At 39.8% G+C, this 19,492-nt stretch overlaps 1 protein-coding gene across 1 annotated transcript in view; it reads right to left on the bottom strand.

The window, feature by feature from the left end:
- The window catches only part of AMBRA1 (autophagy and beclin 1 regulator 1), a 127,101-nt gene that overhangs the window by 71,304 nt on the left and 36,305 nt on the right, over positions 1-19,492 (bottom strand). Inside the window, exons 9-11 of the mRNA XM_036384471.2 lie at positions 18,517-18,699; positions 5,256-5,336; positions 4,604-4,704 (exon numbers count right to left, since the gene is read on the bottom strand). Coding sequence (XP_036240364.1) covers positions 4,604-4,704; positions 5,256-5,336; positions 18,517-18,699 — 365 coding nt within the window. The remainder of the gene's footprint in view (positions 1-4,603; positions 4,705-5,255; positions 5,337-18,516; positions 18,700-19,492) is intronic.

The following is a 19,492-nucleotide window of genomic DNA, read 5'->3' as shown; positions in this document are numbered from 1 at the left end:
CTGTAAATGTAGAATTTGTATCACTCAAACCTTCAGCTCTGCGGAATCTGGATCTCCCCACAAGGTGGAAGACTCAGAGCAACTGTGCTGGATTGTATTTTAGCAGATAAAAGTCTGGTGGCAAACCCAGAAGAGATAAACATAACCTATGACCACACAAGGAAAAATATTTTGTTTGTTGAGATACACATAACTGAATAGAAGCCTATTAAAACAAAGTGAGGCAAGACAGAAGCATTTCACAAAGCTAGGTAACTCCATCATAAACTTTCATCTGTATATCACCTAATGAGTAACAGAAATGCCAAAAAAATGGTATTTGTGTCAATTTTTAAAGGCTTTTGCAAAGTTCCTTGGGAAACACCAGTTCTCTTCTTCCCCTATGCTTCCACTGAACTGAAACTAAAGCCTTCTTTGTTTCACTATACTATTAGCATGTCTCTGTCCATCCCAAAGCAGTCAATTACTATAAAGCCTGAGGCAAAAGTTCACAGAGAGGAACAAGAGGTCACAAGCACTTCAGCGGCAATGATGCAGACCTTTTCTTTTGAATGTATCTATGGATTTTAAAAAAGATATTAAAATGGACATCCTGGTCTGTGCTACCAGATGCCAAAAGATATCTGTAACTTGTCCATCACAACAGTGTCCTGCTTCCCAATGCAACTTAGGACAAGGAGAAATTGATTTAAAAAAACAAACAAAAAACCAAACCAAAACCAACAAATAAATGAACCAAAGAAACAAACAAACAACAAACCCAAACAAAACAGTGGGCAGAAATACTCAGCTTACAGAAACATTTCAAAAACGCAGTAAGGAGTAGTAAACACAATACTGAGCTGTGTGTTCCTTGGACGTATTAACGCTGCTGAGCTTTGCAGCAGTACTAACTCCCACTAGAAAAGGTGTAATCTCAACCCCCAGAACATCTTTTTGGTATCTCCTGGGAAGTGTAGAAGGGAAAAAGACATTCAAAAAAAGAAGGAAAGAGAAAACCAAACCAAAAATCAAACCCCCACTCTGTTGGCCCAAAAATGGCAGAGAACCCAAGAGACTCTAAGACTGAAATGGCCCCAAGATGCAGTATTTCCACCTACATTGTCACATGCAATCAATCAGCCATATGAAGTGAGAAACCAAAATACATTTACTGCTTTCATCATCACTTTAGCAACCAACCACTTCTACTAGCTTTCACTGTATGGATGTTTCCTTGGAGACCATAACTCCATCACTTAGGGCAGTTCACCAAGGAGAGGAGAGTGCAGAGGGGGGCTTGCAGCCCACACTACCAAGAGCATTAAAAAAGCTGCCAAATGAACTCTCGGGTTCCTTGATGAGTCTTGAAATACAGGGGAATATGGAAGATTGAAAAATATGCTAGTGTAATACCAGTATTTTAAAAGGTTGAAATAGGATGAGACTGTCAGTCTTGTCAACCTGACATTGATTCCAGACAAAATAATGAAAAAGCTCATATAAGACTCAGTTAATAAAGGATTAAAGGAGGACAGTGTAATTACTGCCAATCAACGTAGACTTTACAGAAAAATATAACTTGTCAAACTACCAACACTTTTTGGTGTGATTACAAGTTTCAATGCTAAAGGTAACAATGTTGATGTAATATATTTTCACGTGGTGTTTTACTTGGTGCCAGAAAGCACAGTGATGCAGCATTCTATATTAGCTGAGAGATCTGAACTGCACTGGCAGATAATTAGGCAGGCAGGTGCCACTGGGGCGAGTTGCTGTTCCAGTGCTCCATGCAAATTAGGCTGCTGGCATGGAGATTTCCCTGTCTGTCATGTTGACTGGTATCTCTTCATTCTCCCCCTGGGCTCCCACCTACTCTACCCATCTGCTGCCACCATTCCCATGCTTTGCCGGGAAGTGCCTTGGCACAAGGATGGCCACCAGTCCCGACTAGTACAAAGGGCTCTGATTTGACCTAAGCTCTGCCTGGCATGTTCGTCATTCTGCCCAACCCACTGTACTGCTGGACTAGTCCATCTGCAGAGAAAATCTGTAATTTTTAGGGGTTCATTAAACTTGACTGTAAGGATTTAGTCTTGAGGCAGTCCTCCCTAGTGTGCAGCGATTGTCTGTGTAACACTTGCCTGAGAATGACACTGAAACAACAGAAAGCTCTTCACATCAAGCAGAGAGCTGAAAGTAAACGGACAGAACCTGACAGTAAGAGCTCTGACATTAAGAAATTTAGTCAGCACACCACAGTAATTCACACACTAGGATCTCCATCTGCTCCTTTGATTTCCTCTCAGCATATAGCAGTAAATGGGGCAGTGGACAGGAGCAGAAGTACAATTGGAAGTATTTTTCCAAACAGCAGCTCTCAGCCTTCTCTGATCACAGAAGTCTACTGTCAGTTTTTAGAAAACTGTCAAGTTAGCAATACAGGTTTTTTTGGTACCTCTTCTCAAATGCTGTAGAGGTTACATAAGAAATACATTTGGCATTTTTGCATTTAAACGTAATTCAAAAATGACAGTCTGAATACATGGTAGAATGAAGCAATTCAAAGCATTCAAGCTTAGATTAGCCTTTGTTAATGGGAAAACAGATGATTGATTTTTTCTTCAGCCAAGGCTGTCAACCTCACCCATAACTACTAGGCCAGGGTTAAAGTACCTTTGAGTTTGAATAGAGGTTTTTCAGCATGATACTGAAGAAAAAGCTACCACAAGCCTTGGCACAGGCTAAATATAAAGGAAAGTATACTATCAGCACTGTAACATTCAATGGCTCAGAAATATAAAACTGAAAATTACAATGCTGCTGACCAACATAACGGGTATAAGAAATTCTCTGGCTATTTCACAATTGCAACCTCAACTTCTAGTTCTTGCCTGTCATGCCTCCACCTAATATTTGCAATTTCAACTCTCCTTTTTCCCGCAACATATGAAGAAGTTTTTGAGCATGGATGTATAAAAGCATTTTGAAAGCTGAAATCATGGGTAAAATAAACCAAATACTAAACCAACATAACACAAGCAGTTACTGTATCTGAAGAATAAATTTTATATTTAGGTCAATGAAAGCCTTTACTGTGGAGCCCCAGCCATTCCCAGTGTGAGGTTCCACAACACTGCCAGAGTGAACAAACTTTGCCTTACGAAGGCTAAGCACAGCGTCACACAGAAAAAACTGATCTTGATTTTTGAAACTTCCGCGATTTACAGTTTCTGTCTTTCTTTGTTATTCTTGGCATACATGCAAGAAACAGCAAGCATATGTGTTTTGGGGCTCAAATTCCCCAAAAAGCATAGATGAAAAAGCCAGCTATTTCCCAGCCATAGTGGAACAGGCAAACTCCAAGGAGGCCTGGAGGAGGGATGAAGGCAGGTGTCTCCAGCAAAGCTGGGCTACACAAGAGTTCTGCAGTGTTGCCTGGCAGCAAGTAATTATCTGTCAGTGTGCTGCTTCCACGTGCCAACAGCCAAAGCCCACACAGGCAGCAAGCACAGGCAAGTACATGTGTCAGCTAACACTGCAGGTTAGCTCCACTGTTCCCTAAGGGATACAAGCACAGGTCCTTTGGATGAGACTTTGGCTGAGTTCTTACGACTCAACGGCACTGGGAACCACTCAGCCCAAAATGTCCAGGGAGACAGAAGTCTGGAAGATGATGGAAATCTACTATCAAAGACAAGACCACTGCCATACTAAACCAGCACTGCAAAACCGGCAACAGTTCTACCCCAAAATGATTGGGAAATCTCCAATAAAAACAGGTTAGATAAATCCTGTCAAAAATGACTTAGGCATTGTTGATTGTGCCTTAGGATAAGATAAAGAGTCGTGCAGCCTCTTGAAAAACCTTTCAGCATTCCTTTCAGTCATGGTCCTGTGATTACCTAAAGGAAGGAGGAAAACCACATCCCAACCTACCTGTCCATACATCATCTCTTGTTATTCCCCAAGCTTCAAAATTACTCCCCCGCACTGGGGTTAATTACAGAGCAACTCAGACCCAGCCAAAAAAGACTCACCCTCAAGATATGTGTCATCTATAACCGTCTCATTCATGAACTGCCAGACTGCCATACTCCTCCTCCTCTTTCCCCCACCTCCCTTTCCACCTCCGCTTGCCCTCTAAGGCTCCCAAATGCCTGTGTGCTGTATGTGGTGGCAGCTGAGTTTTTTAATATGCACTTATTAAGATCCTAATTGAATCCCACATTGCCTTGTGTGCGTCTTCCTAGCCGGAACATGAACAAGGCACCCTATAATTCAATTAGAAGGACCTGCAGCAAGACGATCATTAGTCTGTCAGGTTGTTTAAAAAAAGATATCTAGGAATAGGGAAAGAAGTTAAATAAAGGGAGAATTGTTAATACCTGTCCCCAATTCATGCAGACACTTCCACACATACCTGAAGCATGGAATCTGCAATGCTCAAGCACCTGAACGACAGCTTACTACATCAATCCAACAGTCCTTTCTCTTGCTTCAGACAACTTAAATAGAACCTCAAAAGTTGGAATTAATTTTCCTCATCAATCCTTCTCTGTTCAGATTCATGAGAAAACACCACTAATATACATGACTACTGCAAACAAGGAAATCTCATTACCTGCCAAGACCCTGTTGACAGAGGAATGGGTGGCTAAGCCAGGCTGTCCTCGTTCATGGAAAATCCCAGCATAAGGCAAATACTCCGGCAGCAAGAAGCGTCTGCAAAACAAAGAGAGTAAAACATGGAGAAAGCCATCCTGTGTACTACAGCCCTGAAGAGCCACCGCAATTACTTTGAGGAAATATGACTACATTCCAGCAGACTACAGTAGAGGGAAGGCTGGAATCCTCTGCTTAGCCAACCGCTTCCCTGCTTCAAACAAAAAGTAAATTACAGATTAGATCCTCCTCTGATCAACGTGGCTGCAAAGACCAGCACTACACAAATCCTCTACCTCCCACAATAGTTTCCTCATCTCAAACCAGCACATTGTGCTGAGAATCTCTGATCAGATTCTTTTCTCCTCCTATTCTGCCTTCACACTGTGACCTCAGCCCCTAAGTAAAAAGCACTAAGACCATGCTATCTTTCAAAAATCACAGGACAAGCAGCTCATACTAACACGCCATCCTGGGAGTCCCAGAAAGTACAAACCATGGATAAAGAAGCTCTGTCCAAGAAAAGGACTTCACCTGAAAGAACCAGAGAGTTGTACTGGTGGTACCTCCAGGATTTCCACACATTTTGCTCTTACCCACAGATGCCTTACCTTGGGACAAAGCGCCCCAGCGATGGTGCAGACATGCGGGCGTTCCGGGGAGCTCGGTGCCTGGATCGGTCTCCATTGTCCCTTCAGCAAAAGAAAGAAAATTACTGTACATTAAAAATACTATGTAATAAAAGTATTTTCCAAGAAAACAAAACACCAGTGACATCACCTAGTCAACCTGGGTATGCTACAGAGACTCAACAGCTCTTATGCTTCCAATGTTCCAAATTCACACGAGTAACTGTACCAAATCCTCTGCCAGTTTTATATAGGGATAACCTTAAAGTTCACTTTCTTAATTGTTTGACAATGTCTCAAAAGTATCAACAAAACCATAGAGAGTCAATGAATCAATGTCAGCACCTGAGCAAATGAAAGAGAAACATCAGAATTTTGACCAGGAAAGCAAAAGGCAAGCTCACCCCAGTCCTCAGAAGAACCTTCTGTTAGTCAAAGAGATCTGTTAAAGTTCACATTTTCATTCCCAGGAGTGCAGGCAAAAGAGCAAAATCTGCAGACTATTCTTTTGTGTTCCTTCCCTGAAGGTCCAGTTTAAGTGCCATCAGATCTTAAAACTATCTCACTTTTCATAAGCTCTTCCAGTTAAATCAGAAGTGTTAGGTGGTGTCAGACAAAATTGCATCTCCTGTTTTACAACATCTCATTCTGTTTCACAATAACAATTCTGTTTCTGGGCCTTGGGGAACAAGGGGAAAGGGTCTAGCATCTATTGTCCTACAGCAGACACAGGAAGGCACTTCCCCAGCAGTGCAACACTGAACAGGCTTTCGCGGAGCGGCTGCAGAGCTGCTATCCTTGTAAGTCTCAAGATAAGAGCTAGACAAACTCACAGGTGGCCCAGCCTGGTTTTGGTAATGACAGCTGTACAACGAGCAGGAGATCAAACTGGAGGACCTTCAGAATCCCCATCACACACAATTCCTGATATTGCATTCCAAGGCCACAAGGGGTCTTATAATTATACAGCACTAAAACTGCAAGGAAAATAATGAGACTCCATTAGTGACTCTGGAGTTCTGAAAGAGACCTTAACAGTGCTTTCTTCTCTGTTCAGAAATTTACTCTCTGTATGACCTTGCACAAGTAACAAGTCTGCTCTCCATGGATTCCAAATCCCCATCTGTAATTGCAGCCCTGTCTCCTTCCCAAGCAGTTGCAGGGAGAATATTACTTGCAGAGCCTTGAAATCACTAGGAAACTAAATATTCCTTATGCAATGCACTAGCAGCACATTTCTAACCCACTCCAGCAAGCTGCGCATTTTATAATTTTTCTTCGTTTTGCTTTTATGAAGTCAGTGAGCAAGAAACGTGGGCTGAGAAAAAAGTCTATTACGTGGCTGTTTCCCACACACTTGAGGAACCCAGGAACACAAAAGCCGAGGTTCTTCTGCAAAGCTTGTTAGTGTTTCAAGCTATTTCACCAAAAACAAATCTGAATCCAAGCTCAAAGCTTCCATTTCTCCTCCCACTGTAGATGCAGCATTTGCAGTTCACAGCCAAAGCTGCACCTCACCCTCAGGATTTTGTGTAACCAGCAGGGTTCCTGAGATCAGAGATGTAAAAGCTACTGCTGTTCTTTTATCACAGGCCTCCAGCCTATTAAGATGGAGATCAATAACAGAAGGAATCCTGCAAACTTGAGTGCTGCCATATCAGCTTTTGTTGCTAAAGAGAAAAGACCAAAGGAAAAAGAAATGTCGTGTTCCAGATCTTACCACACACAGTAAGAGCTAGCAGAAGACAAGAAATACTTTTTAAAAACCTCCATGTAGCAACTTTTGAAATAACACAGATATGCTACCCTGTGAGAAAAGTAACAAAACCGTTTTCAGGGTTTTTATTTACTTTGGACATTTATTGGAATTGGAAGATACTTTTGAAATGGACAACTATCAGCAAGAGCACCAACAGCAGGACTACACTCTACAGAACTCTCCAGATGAAGAGAATCTCAGCAGCAGGTTTCAAAAGGAATGAAAAATTAGCTCCAGCAAACATAAGGAGATAAAAGGGCAAAATCTACAGACTAAATCAAGAGACCTAGAGGAACTAATTGCTCAAGTTTTTTTAATTGCCACTAGCCACAGGTCTTAGCATTCACAAAAACATTTTCAGACACATCTTCTAACCAAGGCGACTTTCTGATGTGAGAAGTCCATCCTGTACTTCCCTATTTATTTACTGTGCATACAATCTCCTGACAATATGGGAAAATGCCTAAAAGGGAAAAATATAGACTAGGATTTTTTTCAGTTTTCACCATGACAGAGACAGCCTCTACTAATGCAAAAGACAGACATATATTTTTAACATCCCTTTAAAAAAAAAAAAAAACCAACAAAAAACCACAAACCCACATCCCAGTGGCCACCTGTCCTATAACTCAAGACTGAAGGGAGTAAGAAAAGTGGCTATCCTTCAAGAATGCTAGAATTCCTATTTACTGTAAGTAGAAGTGTAAGCTATATTCTCCTGGGATAAAGAAAAATATTACTAAACATTACTCTGAATTACTAATTTATAGAGTAATTTATATCTAAACTCCCATGCTCAACAACTACATGAAAGATTGTCTAGTCTAGTGTTGCAAAGCTAGAACTGCTGATATTACCCTGGTGCCAGCTGAAGATTATTTCTGCACCCTCTAAAAAGGAAAATAAAGAACGCCCTACAGATCAGTGAAAATGGGTGGCACTTTGTGTTATTTCTGTACCACATACAGCCTGCTGACAGAGGGAGGAGAGCAGATGTTAGTACACTGCAGTGCCAGCGTGAAGCACTCCAGCAAGAAATGAGAAGTTTCCAAGGCTCCCTAAAGTACTGATGAAGATCTAATGCTCTACTTTCTATTTAGTGTCAACTACCTACAGATTCATTAGCTAATGATTCACACTGGATAGTTTAATTAACATTACCTGCAGAAGAAGTGGAAAGCAAATTCCTCAGCGTGTGTGTGTGTATCTACATAAAAAAAAGCCTCTGCTATAAAGCAACTCAATAACCTTGCTAAAGTAAATGAAATAAACCACAGCAAGGTGACAAGGGAAATGTAATACTCTAATTATTAGCAGACTAATTTGTCTCAGCAGGAAAACTGGAAGAACCAACAAATGGACAAAATAACTTCTAAGGTCTGGCTCAAAATTCAGGTTATTCATCATTTGTTCAGATACCATGGTGGCACAAATCAAAATAGTGATGTGGAGAATAAGAGCTGGTAGGGGAGAAATAATATTAACAGCAACCTACAATGGAGCATGAAAAGAAAGCAATTCCCAAGCATTCAGGAGAAATGTGGACATTTAATAGGGCATAAGAAGGATGCAAGTTTAGCCTAAATTGGATAAGACAGTCAAATCCCCTTGGATTTTTCTTCTATTGTCTTGTTTGCTTGTTGAGAGAAAAAATTGACTAATGTAAATTTAATGGACCAGCAATACCAGCTCTGAAAACAGAGAAAAAGATACAAAATTTTGCATCCTAAAGTTTGGAGAAAAAGGCATTCTTTTTCATCTGGTAACTTGGCTACTGCACTAATAACAGTGGATACAGAAGACAGTAAGGACAAAAAAAGCGCCATGTTCTGCTTTTCTGTCTTGGCAAGAATTCACTTTAATATTTAGAGATTGTTGTATCAGGAAGTGAAATTAAACACACAGCATGGGATTTCTAATGCAATCTGTTGGTCTAACTGTTCCCATTGTAGTCAATATTAAAACTCCCACTGACTACACTGCCAATAGAATTAGGTCAACAATGACCATTTTGAAAAGCCATTTAATTATCAAAGCCAGCACCAGTAAGCCATGTAAGTTCAGAGGAATCAAATTGTATCACATCAAGCCAATTGTTTCATATTTTCAGCATATTTTATCACGTTTCATGCAATCCAATTTAAAATGCTAAATCAATTTGTATTGCAGAGGTTAGACACTCACATACAATAGAAATGCTAAATAATTGTTTGAGTGGCATCTACTACTTTCCTCTAAGGTTGACACTGGAAGTTGCACCATCTTCATGTAGCAGAAAAAAACAATGTTTGAAGCACTGAGAAAATGTGAACTATCTGTACTGACTTGCTGTATTTTTTTTTTTGCTAATTGCAGCAGGTTACTTCAGAGGAGATAGGGCAGAGGGCAGGAGCAGCCCAAAGGTCCCATCAAGAGCTCAGAGGAGGTTACCAGACACAGCAAACTCATTTGGCTTTACTGGCTGGTCAGGTCTCACTGCAAGTCCTCAAAAGTGCGTTCCTGGAAGATGTCATATTAAACTGGCCATACTAAAGCAGAAGCAGATCCTGACATCTTGCAACTTACTTCACAGGGTTCCCTGCTGATTTGGATGAAAACACATGACACATACCTTTAGAAGAGTGTACTCTTCTGGAGTTACATAGACAATTCCAAGACAAAGTGTGTACTGTGTTTTAGAAAGGGTACAGAAGTAGGAAAAAAGATGAGGAAGAGAACATCACTTTTGCTGGTTCTAAGAACATGTTGATTACTTTCTAGCACCATCCTGATGGGTAAGGTAAAATACAGTGTTGGGAACACTATGACAGAAAGTTAACTACTAACTTCACCACTGAGAGAAGCAGCAAATACCAGATATTAACACTTTAATCTGTCTGATCCTGCAAGATCCTGAGCATCTAACAGAAATCAATTTAGAGAAAAATGGGAGCACTTCCAGTAAATAAGCCTCTCAAAATAGAGAGGTAAACACAAATATAAAACATTGTCATTCAGAAAACGTTAGTGAGCGACAGGCATCCTAGAAGACAAAAGGAAAAACCACACTGCAAGATGGTTGTAATTTGGCAGAGGGGCATAGTAACTAAAATAGTATCTCCTGGATGAGTTAGACTAGTGTCTTATTCAAAAATAAAGGTTCCATACAGTATGTGCTACTTTACTCAAAATCCTCAAGGCTTGGAGAAGTTACAAACTCAAACCAGGAAAAGGGGATCACCCTACTTCTGGCTCCTTGGACAAATGTATCTCACCTAAAACCAGGATTATGTTAAAGGTGAAACATTAAAGACAACTTATCTAAGAGGAGAGTTATTTCCACAAGTAGATACAAAGAAAGAAGCCAGGAGCATAGGTTCTATCAAAAAGGGTACAAATATTGACATCCACAGATTAAAATGACTACTGTACAGTTTTTTTAAAGTATATCTCAAAGAACACACATAATCTGGTAAAAAAAAAGTTATACATTTATAAACCCATCTCAGAAGCATACAGTCATTACTGAAGAAGTACTTGAGGCAGAACTAAGGGAAACAACAAGAAACAAGAAAAACAAGGAAAAAAAACATTTGTTACACAAAAATACATTCCTGGCACTAAATGTATGGTTGTGGAATGAGGTCCCAAGTGCAAGACTGGAAGCCAAAACCAAGTGAAGAATAAAAATAGTAGGAAACTACCAAGAGTGACGGTGGCCAGCTGGAGAGACAGGAACTAGAATAGATTTTTAACACAGTAATTGATAAAGAAGTTAGACAAGTCACTCAAGCCTTTCCATCATTCTGCATTCTTCTGAAGGCTGAAATGCCAATCTCTCACTAAGAGCTTTTTGAAAGGCCCACCAGAGAAAATGTGTACCTATTTATCAACTAAAACTTCCTATAAAATAGCAGACTGCTGAGTTACTAATGGCTTTGCTGACCGAAGAGAAACAAACCCCCAGCCTTGATTACTTCTCAGAGCACTGGTCAGGGGAAAATGTATTAACAAGATTAAAAATGGCACTTCAGAAGATCAAGTGTTTCAGAAAAGTATCACATATGAGAGGTCAAGAGAAATAGCAGTACTTGCCTGTAAAATGCCAAGGATTAAATGCTTCAGAGAAAGACAGATTTGGAACTAGAATGAAGCACTCACTCTTTTCTAGGCACATGATCCAGTTATTTCTATTTTAATCAGCTCACTGTGTGGTGGGCTCACAAACCGATAATGCTGTTTTAGAATAAGACTGATACACTTCATAGCTACAGTGAATCATTAGAAAGCAGAAACATCAGCAGCCAGACAAAGCTAGAGAGGCATCAACTTTTGTCTCTTTTTAAAAAAATATATTGCACTGTTATGCTTGCAAAGGAAACAGAATTGAAACCATAACTTCACAAGCAACACTAATCTGTTAGACCTATGGGCTTCAAGAATGCAGACCACTACCTGCTTGCATGGCCAGCACAAACCAGTAAGAGCTTGCTTCCTAATTACTCTCATTAACAGCAGACTTCACCTACTAGGTGACCTAGTTTGACTTCTGAGTTGCACAGGCACAAAATAAAAGCAAAAGGAAAACAATGGACAGAGTTTAGATTTGTCAGAAAAACTCAGAATTACCATCTTGACATCAAATTGTTTCTACGGACTCAGGCAACCAACAGTATGGAGTATGATGGGCGCTTTTCTGGCAACTGCCACCTTTCTAAAGGCACACATTCTTTCACCACCCTGATATGAAAACACTTGCCTTGCTGGGATGTGACTTAATGGTAAAGCAACATTATGCTGGAGAGGTTAGCAAAATCCTGCAGTACTGCTGCAAGAAAACAGTTATTGCCTGTTCACTGCATCGATGCAGCATTACTAGACATTATGACCAAGATAAGGGTAATATAGACGACTGTTACAAAAGATAAAAGATTAAAAGAATAGGGAAAGTGAAGCTGCAGGCTACTATGAGTAGATCACAAGACAAGCTAACACTAACTAATCCTTGAAAAATTAAGTTCAAAGAGTAGGTTCAGTATCACTCCCATTCATCCAGCACCTGTAACTGTCTTGCCTGAAATTGTGTTTAAGATGATGAATATAGTTAACATAAGTTGCTGTGTGTCGCAGACATCTTTTTGTGAAAATCTTTTCTTAGGATTTTTTCTCTTCTGAGAAGCTGAGGCCTCAGAAACAGAATGTAAACAATGGTTATCTGCTGCTGTGGAATGCAACAACAGGTGGATCCGTGATTGGTCTCTTTGGATGTTTGGATTTACTGACCAGTCACGGCAGAGCTGGCTCTTGCCCTCTGTCTGAGACACAGATCTTTGTTATTCATTCTTTTCTATTCTATTCTTAGCTAGCTTCTGAGAGGAAACCTTTCATTCTACTTTTCTTTTTAGTATAGTCATAATGTAATATATATATGTAATAAAATAATAAATCAAGCCTTCTGAACATGGAGTCAACATTCTCGTCTCTCCCCTCATTCAAGAACCCCTGTGACCACTGTCACAGCTGTGTATCTGAAAGAAACAACCCAGTGGTAACTGCTTCAGAAACCTCTAGCAGAGAAGAAAAAAACCCAGAAAGTGACCACCAAGTTACACATATTTGCATCTGCTTTGAAAGCCAGTTTTGTAAAGGCTCATCTTCATCAAAAACGATGCAGTGCCATGTGAGGCAAGAAACAAGGGCAGATGAAAAAACCACAAAAACAGATAAAGGAGCTCTGGGAAGAAAGAAACAAATAGCGATCCTGCTTTACGTGAACTCAAATAGCAAATTGCTAGCAAGAGCATTATTTGTAGATGCTCAAGAAGGACAGATAACAAACTGTCTCATCTACGATTTCCAGGAAAAAAGGCTACATTTTCTGCAGTATAATGACTTGTCATGGACCCTAAAAATCCATTTCCATCAGCACTTGAATGACATGAAGAGCCTATTAAGATTCTCACATCTCCTATATGTCTCTTTTTAACTTCAGATGTAAACATCAGGATGGCAAGGAGAAAAATTAAAAAACCCACCCTAATTGCTTTTAGAAATCTTGTAGTTTGGATATGATACTACTATTTCCAGAACAAAAGCATACCACTGATCAAGTCATCTCTCTTATCCACCTTCACTATGTCCTATGAGAGCTTAACACTTGGCATACCATCAACCTACAGACCCCCAATAAAGTAAACCTCTTTCTTTACCTCTGGGATTCCTCATGCTTCTCTCTCCATAACGACAGAGCTTGTCTCAGCATTCTGGAGCTGTAGATCAAAAGCTCTATACTTATTTAAAGTGTCACAAAAAGCTTTAATCATTCCAATCTCTCCTCTCTCTTGACAAGAAAACCTGGCTACTATTTGAAGAGGTTTCTTCTGCAGAAAATGAAAGTTGCCAGATAGGAAAAAAACCACTCTGAAATAAACGAGTGCACGGTGGACAGCTGTAAAGGAGGGCAGTAAAGACAGAGACTTTACAAAAAGAGTCCAAGGTTCTACCCATGTGCTCACAGTAGATGGTGTGCTAAGGGAAGTCAGAAGGTGCACAGTGAATTGATTGCACTGCTGCAGCTTAGTGCTCCCATTGCACTGTGTCTCTAGCAAACAGTGATACACAATCAGACTAAAAAGGCAGAGACTGGATTTAAACACACGCATGGACTTCTGTCACAAGGGTAAGGAAGAAGTAATTTCAGTAACTGGCAATCTCCAACCTCTCCCTTCACTCAAACTTTCCAAAATCTTTCTGTGTCAGCCATCAAGCATCACCACATGCTTATTCTCACCATGACACACAAATCCCTGCTCTAAACCCACTTCTACCATTCCACTTGAGGATCAATACAGAGAACAGAATCCAAAACCAAACCTTCTACCCAAATACACACTACTGAGTAACCACATTGCCACAGCCATTGTCTTCCCTTTTCTCTCACAGTGCTTTATGTTAGTTCAGACATGATTGCATCCAGACAGTTACTAATTAGTATTGTCAAGTATTAGTGCCCCAGTTAAGGTTCCTAAAGAAGCTAACAACAAAATATACTTTAAACGAAGACTTTCCAAAAGATGAGTGATTGCCTGGATATCTCACACAAAAATATCTAATCAGACATGCACTTTTCTTAATACACAAAGTTAAACCAGAATGCCAGCCGGAAGTAGAGCACTAACTATGACAAAAACTGGACTCCCAAACCAAACATTTCACCTATAAAAGAGGTCAAAAAGAATCTACCACACTATTCTCCCAAATGAATGAAAATTGTATATAAGACACTGGAAGTAAGACTTGCAGCGTCAATACAGTGGCAGTTGGCTGGCAGGTTGTCTCTTCAAGACAAGAGGCTGTTGGAAGAACTTAGATTTGGCATTTCTTGCCCAGACAGTGTCAATAAAACAACCAAAAATGGCAGGAGGCAAGTAGGATGGATACTCATGTATCTCACGCACTCATGAGGAGACCCTTGCAAGATGCCCATCCAAGAACCTCCAACTCTTGGTCCAGAGCTTACCTTAAACAAAAGGATTTTACAGTGACAAAAATAAAGCCAAATAACATCACTCTGAATCTTGTAAGCTTTCCCTAAGTGATTAATCATCTTTACAAAGCAAGAGCCTCTTCCAACAAAACCAGAAGGTCCATTAGGGTCTCAGTAAAACAGTGCCAACAGTTCTCATATTTTCTGTCTGGATGCTCTTGGTGTCTCAAAATAAATTAAAGAGATGAAGCACTAAAACAAGACTTCAGGCCTGTGAGGTAAAGCCCATCTTGTTATAGAGACACAAAAAAGACATTCCTAGCCTGTGACAATGGCACAACTGAGTGCATCCATGCCAGCAAAAACCCTCCTACAGGGAAGGAGAAAGGATAAAACAGAACAGGGAAAAGCTGGAGACATGATAATAGTGTTATCTCCAAGCTCCTTCTTCTCTATATGCTGTCAGGCAGCCCACACTCAAAAGTAGACAGAGGAGTCAGCCAGTCACACCTGTAGCCTTAGCTTGAAAGCCTTTTTTGAACTGTAGTGAAGGGTTTGACTCAGGCTTTAAGAGCAGGTACACTATCCTATATATCTGCTTTTCAGTTTGACAGATGAAACAAACCTGTACTTCTCTATTTGTTCCCATAGTTACTTCAGACAAAAAGGGACATAGATGGCCAAAATTCACCTCCAGAAACACCTTCACATTCTTATTATGGTGACAAATTCAGAATTACAAATGAAATAACAGAGATTGCACTAAGGAGTCCTAGAAGCATAACCCACAGGCTTCAACATCAGACAGCTGTTCTAGACTAAAGGAAATCTATAGAAGAGACCAGATCAAAATTCTTGAAAAAGTCAAAATTGTTTAGCTTTAAAAATCTCAATTTACTATGTGATGCAAACATGAGATACTCAAATAAGAACTTGAAATTAGAAAGTTCAACATGTATAATTTGTCTATAAAGAATCTATTTTTACCAGTTATGCTGGAAGACTAAAATGATGTCATTCTTCATTCAGAGATTCTTATTCCACAACTCAGGAAGTATTTTCATTTTAGCTTAAGATTCTACTAAAGCTAACCTAAAAACCCACTCATATCAATCTATCTGGCAATAACCTAATATTACAATCTGTATATATATTACAAACTGTATAAAATGCTTTTATGTAGACATGACTAAGTTTACAGTTGACAGTTGCATTCAATAAGCAGTAAGATGACAACAGTGACAGGTTAAACACAGGGAGCACATATAGAGAAAGAACATCTTCTTAGACTGCAAAACACAGGTATAGTGTGTCTCCCTCCTCCTCTACTGTCCATAAAAGCTGGTGTAAAAGAAGGATATTACTAACACCTATAAAAAAGACTACTTTAGATTCTTATACCAACACTACTTCTATTGTCATCACATACTAAATGCATTTATGAATGAATTCACCCTTGACTAAGACGCAGGAGAGGCTTTAACTTAAATTTAGAGGCCATAAGCACACAAACAGTACATAGGCCCAGTTCTTCCCTTACTAGGCCATTAGGTAAAGAAAACTGAAAAAAAAAGACAAAATGAATTTTTGAGGAGAAAAAAATCTCTGAATCCCAAAAAATATGAAAGCAGAGGAAGGCTTGTCTCGCAAACATCCTGCACAAGCACAGGATTCACGCCTTGCCCAGTGCTCTATGTACAGTAAAAGGTACTGGTGTTTAATGTCCCTTACATCCTTCTCCTTATCTCTGGGAAACAAAAAGAGATTATTTATCAATTATATTAGCCAGATTAGAAAGATAAAGTACCAAGGCAATTTTCTGGCTTTTATGGAAAAGAAAGTTCCCTGTATTTCAGGAGAAAAGCATGAGCTGCAGACAGCCAGACACAGCGGCAACACCACCCTTCCCCATATCAAATCTGGAGACACAGGGAAGTCAAAGCATCTGAACCACAGCAAGAAAAATCATCCATGAAGTAATACATGACTGCACAGGTGAACAAGCAAGGAAGGAGGGATACAGGAGCCAAAGGAGAAGCAAGAACTCTGTAAGACATTTAATTGGGAAGTCTCAGCAGAAGAAATCAAATGAGTCACGAGAAGTTCCAGCTCTAAGGACCCCTGCATAGCAGCCCTCTCTAATCAGCCAAGAGAAATAATGAAGCAGAGGAGTAAAAAGGCAGCAGGTCTTGAATGCACAGACCAGAATTTGATATGAAATATTCAACCAACAAATTCAGGCACTGCACTTTAAGGAATAAACACTTTTTGCTCAGTATGAAATGAAAGACAACCTCAGTATGGCTGATTGAATTGCTTCCCTGACTGGGTGCTCTTACTGTGTGAACATTATCTGCAGGGGAACACACTTCTCTACAGGCATTTGCCTGGCTCTGTGAACAAAGAACATACCATCTTTTACTTCTCCAGCAGAACAAGCTGCCCCAGACAAATAAAATGGAATAATGGAAATAGTAAGGTCTACGCTTGCAACACACCCACTTCATAAAAACAGGTCCAGTAGCCACCATATTTCTGCTCTTCCAGACCACAAGGATGCTTGAGAAAATGCAGAAGAGTCACTGCCTAATAGCTTATCTGCCCTCATTTACATTTTACACAAACAAAGCCACAATGAGAGGGAAAGACATTCTCTGACCCTGTACTTCAGAATATTCAATTGCTGGAGCATGAAATGACAGCTTCACAGAACAACTTTCTAAGAAAAAAAATAGTCTACCACCACTTGAAAGTCTGAAAGGGATTAATACCTTGCTTTTGGGAATAGCTAGTGCGACTAGTGTCCTTCAGAAAGGGACTTTATACTGAAACAAAGGACATGGAGCTTTAATAACATGTCATCTCAAGTATGTGCCACTGCAGCAAGTGAATGCACAAATTAAAATAGTAGGGAAGTTGACAGCATCCTTTGCTAGCAGTTGCAACATAAGAACCCAGATTTTTTGAGGAGTTCACAGCTCTCATCAAACACACCACCCTACTATACTACAGTATAACCATAGACTACTTCTACAACCATGCTCAGAATTATCCTATGTTTTAAGTACAGCATACACAAATGGGAGGAAATTCAGTGAAATACTTAAGGCTACTCAGGAATAATCCCATATTTAAAAAGAAATTACTGAGACAGGCTAGAAAAGTTATAGTCTCTTTGCTGCTAGAATGGATTTTAATCTAAATTCCTGTGCTTTTGGTTTACATGCCATCTAAGGAATACATTACTATACTCTTCCATTTATTAAAAATTTGCAATAAATTTTTTGCTGGGATTACACTGCATATCACCGGAAGTACAAAAGGAGATGCTGGAGAACAAATTTTAAAAGTTCGTCAGCAGAACCACTCAGAAGGAAATACAGTGGCTAACAGTAATATTCTTCTAAGGTCTGAATGCAGATCCATTCCTCACTTTAACACAAGAGGTCTTTTTATCTCCTTACAGAAAATGAAGCCTTAACACAGAATCACAATCACCAGATTTTAAAAAATCCCAAACCAAGCCAAAAAACCCCAATCCCAGGAATGTCATCTAATTTGACAAAGGTACAGAGATAGAGCAAGAAAAGGCTACAGGACATGTCTATCTGTCTCCTATAGCCTTAGGCCAAAGAACTAAGTCTTGCAAAGCCTCTTAGTGACTCTTGTTCTGTCTCAAGATTTGACAACTCAAGTAAAACTCTTGGTTCCCCATCTGTTCTATTGGAGAAAAAGAATCTCATTTTCTTTATTTAACCAGTCTTCTAAATGTGGTTGAGATACCTAATGTGCTGAAGGTAGCCCTACAACATCCTTAATTTTCATAATAAAAATGACCAGACCTATTTCTAGCAATCAATGTTCTAATTATTGATTGAATTACTTAACGTGTTCCTACAAGAAACCTAAGGTGTCTTTGACTGATAAACAATATGGTTTATTCCCAAGTAGGAAACCAGAAAGCAGACCTGTGATGACAACAGTGGCAAGCAAGAGGGCTAGGCAGCACACACACTTACTCAAAATCTTCAAATTCCAGATCATTTCCCTCCACAGATGGGCTTGAGTTCTCTGAAGTGGAAGCAGAGGAGGAGGAAGAGCGGAGACGGTTTTGCTGATATCGCATAGAGCGTTGTCGAATACTGTCCCTCCGGGAAAGATACTGGATCATCCTCTGGGCATAATATGCAGCAGGAGACAACCTGAGCAAGAAAAGATACACAAATACTCATTACGTAAGTATAGAATGACAGCAAGCCCTATTTTTCCTTTTGAACTCCAAGTGCCAGGCCAGTAACAGCCTATCACAAGGTTGACTGTTTGTATTTTATCTGTAAAATAGATTAAATACAGAAAGCAAGGAAAAGTAATTTTCCCTTTATATGCTACAATCCCACATGATCCCTTTTGCAAACAGAAGAACCACACAGTACCTACAGACAAAAAGCTCATCCACAGAAGAGAGAAATTTGCTTCTCAGTACTCTCTGGAGCTCACTGATTCATTTATTACCAGTTTACTCTAGTAAGCTCAGCAAGCATCCCTTAAAAGAACCAAGCTCAGTCTCAATGTGAACTCTGCCTGCAATGCCAAACAGCAGCACTGTTCAGATAAACACTGAAGGAAAGTGCTGTTGTTTGGATGGTAGTTAGGGAGTACCATGGAATATCAAGCAGGAGAAAAAAAGTTTCACATCTTTAACTACTTTGTAATCTAAATGGTAGGGATTTTATATAGTGGCAATTTTATCAGATCCACTAGGTATATGCTAAGTGGAGCTTTAAAAGCCTTTCATCCCACCTGAAAGGAAACCTTTCCTCTGTTATTAACTCTTAATTCTCTCTCATGCATAACCTAGCATTTGTTTGCATCAGCTATCACACACCAGTATTACTCTCTTGAGAATGAACACACTCTCTTTTCCCACCCTGTGTATATCCACAGCTCCTCACACACGTTTTCTGTGACACACTTACTCAGTGTTAAAATCCAGAC

The sequence above is a fragment of the Molothrus ater genome, chromosome 6 (assembly GCF_012460135.2).
Source record: "Molothrus ater isolate BHLD 08-10-18 breed brown headed cowbird chromosome 6, BPBGC_Mater_1.1, whole genome shotgun sequence".
Taxonomy (NCBI): Eukaryota; Metazoa; Chordata; class Aves; order Passeriformes; family Icteridae; genus Molothrus; species Molothrus ater.
This window is presented reverse-complemented; position numbering and strand designations above follow the sequence as displayed.